This window comes from Gymnoscopelus braueri, assembly GCF_963280865.1.
Source record: "Gymnoscopelus braueri genome assembly, chromosome: 6".
Classification (NCBI taxonomy): domain Eukaryota; kingdom Metazoa; phylum Chordata; class Actinopteri; order Myctophiformes; family Myctophidae; genus Gymnoscopelus; species Gymnoscopelus braueri.
The window spans coordinates 31,456,747-31,460,184 of NC_137607.1; the positions used below are offsets into that span (position 1 = coordinate 31,456,747).

General features: G+C 42.9%; 1 protein-coding gene across 1 annotated transcript; it reads left to right on the forward strand.

Moving 5' to 3' along the window:
* The first annotated feature begins 962 nt into the window (after window positions 1-962).
* On the forward strand, window positions 963-3,438 carry znf648 (zinc finger protein 648). The gene is made up of 2 exons (XM_080430873.1): window positions 963-987; window positions 1,633-3,438. Exon 2 carries the CDS (start codon window positions 1,758-1,760, stop codon window positions 3,240-3,242), a length of 1,485 nt encoding a protein of 494 aa, XP_080286999.1. The 5' UTR covers window positions 963-987; window positions 1,633-1,757; the 3' UTR covers window positions 3,243-3,438.

Sequence of the window (3,438 nt, forward strand, 5' to 3'; positions counted from 1 at the left end):
TGGACTTACTGAAGGTACTGTTCCAATCAAGTCTGATTGATCCTGTTTTACCTCACTTCAAAAAGTAGTGGCTTTTTGAAGTGACACACCTATTTATAGAATTTTATTTCGTCACGCGTCCCTCTAGCCAATCAGAGGCATTGGTGTCAACAAATTGACACGTGTCACGTGGAGCTTGCCCAATGTTAGCTTGGCTAACAATGTTTGCTCACACAAAGCGAAAACATATTCTCCACCTTCGGCGGAGACAACTATTTACTTCTGGCTCAGGTCAAGTGTCTGCGTGCTCGCAGCAGGCCCGTCTCACGCATCGACGTCGTCACCGAAAATAGCCGATCTACAAGCTCACACCAGCCGCTTGTAGGTCGGCTATTTTCGGTGCGCCGTGCCCTCGCTAACTCCTCCTAAACTCCCGCTGGTAGAGCAATGAGCACATAGACTGGGCTGAGCAGCGTCATACTGACAGTGTTGCCATGTCGGCTTATTATAAGCGGGCATGTGGGCTTCTTTTTCTGTAAAGTTGCTTGTAAATACGGGTAGTAGTGGGGTTGCGTTTTTTTGGGCTTGTTGCTAAAGTGTACTTGTTTATTTAGGCTTCCTTCCAAATCTTTTTATTATTATTTAAACCAGTGATTCTCAAATATTTCCATGAAAAGGTTTTGTGCCTGGGAGCATTTGTGTTGTTAGAATGTTCAAAAATATTCCAAATATTCCACATTTTATAGCAAGAGTTTTTGAAAATAGCAGATCTACATGCTCATTCGCGACACGTTGTGAGCTTGACAGCTTGTAGATCAAATAGCCGATAAGGTGCTCATGTGGCTGTGTAGTGTAGTGGCTTCTTTTGGGCTTGTTTTCATAGACCTGGCTGCTTATTTCTCTCACAAAACCTGGCAACGCTGCACAGTGAGGACACTTTTCTTCTTGAATGAGTTGCTGTGGATGTGGTGTTACAGTTGGACCGCTGGGGAGAGCAGAGATGAAGAGGTGAGTACCACAGTTCTGATCTGAGAGGTGGAAGTAGCCTGTGATGTTGCATGTAGAACAAGAACTGTAGCTGTAATAAATAATAATAATAATAATAATAATAATAACAACAATAATAACAATAATAATAATAATAATAATAATAAGGGTAATAATAATAATAATAATGATAACAATAATAATAATAATAATAATAATAATAATAACAATAATTATGAAACTTGGTAACCTTTTCATGGTACCCAAAGTCGCATTACAAAACAAACAAAAACGAAATAATTGTATAATGCATGGGTATTTGGAGTTTGTTGTAGCCTATAGGCTGTAATCTATCTATTAGTTGAAAATAAAAACAAATACATCTTTATAACTGACGAATGATTATGAAAAATATAAATCTGATTTAATTTCTTTAATTTGTTTTGTTTTGTGATTTAGGTTTTTAGATTTGTTGTTTCCATGTTTTCATGTTTTTGTGTTTTATCTGTTTTTAGATTTGTTATTTCAATGTATTGTTTTGCTCTTGATTTTTCTTTCATGATAATCTTTTTTCATATATAGTGCTGGCTTACGGTAGGTTCACTTTACTACACATCACACACAGATTTAGAACTCATATGTAAGCTGTTCTTTCTGTTTCTACAGTTCCTGCCAAGAGGGAATATAAAGTGTCAGGAACTCCCAGTGGAACTCGAAACCCATGCAACTGATTTCGTTTGCCTCTGTTGAATTGAATACAACAGAGACTGGATCGCAAGGCTAAATTGGATATGGCTGAGGAAATGCCCCTGTGGACCTCTGACAGGTTAGCTGACAAAAAATACATTTCAAAGAGAAATCTAAGGAAGTACGAGGAAAAACAGCACGTTGCTCATCTCACCCCAGACGGCTCTTATCAAGTGATGAGTGACCCTTCATCTTGTAATGATGATGCCAACTGGGGCTGCAGTGACTCTGGGATGATTTATCTGAACCCTCAAACACCCAAGTGGACCCTTATGGACAAGTTTGCTGGCCTTTTATCAGGAGAAGAGAGTGGAGTTGGTCATAACCAAGACTGCAGCAGTCGAGATGAATGCACTCAATATATGAAAGTCAACAAAACACATGGACCTAGGAATGCATACTCAGACACTTTGCAGCAGAACGCAACCAACTGTGCCAAGGTCCACAAAAAACAGGAGATACAAATTGACGAGACCGCCAGTCAGATGCTGTGTAACGTGAAAGAGATAAATGCTGATGGACAAGGATGTTCTCTAGATAGCGGTGTGAACATGGGAAGCAATGGGAATGATCCTCTTATAAAGGATGTTTTATTGTTTGATGTCTGTGAGGACAGCAAGGTCCGTCGACTGTTTGAAGCTATGAAAAAACGTGGAGTTCAGACTGATGCAGAGAACCGTCCTTATAAATGTCCCCACTGCAGCTGGGCTTTTAAGAAGCTCTGCAACCTGCAGAGTCATTTAGAAACACACAGCGGCTTAAAGCCGCATGTATGTGATGTGTGTGGAAAGGCTTATTCTCATCAAGGCACACTACAGCAGCACAAGCGCCTGCACACAGGCGAGAGACCCTATCACTGCCCTTTCTGTGTCAAGACCTACATTTGGTCCTCTGACTACCGCAAGCACATCCGTACGCACACTGGTGAAAAGCCCTATGTGTGTGACAACTGTGGCAAGGACTTTGTGCGCTCCTCTGACCTGCGGAAGCATGAACGCAACATGCACGTCAACAACAAGCCCTTTCCTTGCACTTACTGTGACAAGACCTTCAACAAACCCCTATCCCTGCAGCGGCACGAGCGCAAACACCTGGGAGAAAGACCTTTCTGCTGCCCCGACTGTGGGAAAGCATTTGCCTTGGCAAGCCGCATGGCAGAGCACCAGAAGACACACCGAGGCCTGCGCCCATATGTCTGCTCCGTGTGCGCCAAGTGTTTCACAAAGTCATCTAATCTCATCGAGCACGAGGCCATTCACACTGGCGTGCGGCCCTATAAGTGTACAGAGTGTGGGGTGTCCTTTGCCATGGCATCCCGCCTGGTGCGTCACCAGTATGTCCACACTGGTGAGAAGCCATTCAGCTGCACAGGTTGCAACATGAGCTTCAACCAAATCACCACGCTGAAGACCCACCAGGAGCAGACCTGCGCTGGGAGGATCTTTGTCTGTACGGAGTGTGACAAATCCTTCCCATGTGCGTCCAAGCTTGCACAACACACGCTGAGCCACAAGGACAAGAATGTGTGACACTTTTTCAGGACAGGTACATTTATGTTGCAGCACTACTGTTCTCTGTGGGTAATAGATCCAGAGCCTGACCGATGCCAAACATTTTGAGTCTGATGCCGATCACAACTTTGGAGTCCGACCTAGACCACCAATTGCCAGTGTTTTGATATTTTGTCAAAAGGGAAACATTTTCTAATAAAATGTAAAAAATCTA

Bases quoted from the DNA above. Each gene is read 5' to 3' on its own strand.
- znf648 (XM_080430873.1), top strand. From the start codon at position 1,758: ATGGCTGAGGAAATGCCCCTGTGGACCTCTGACAGGTTAGCTGACAAA.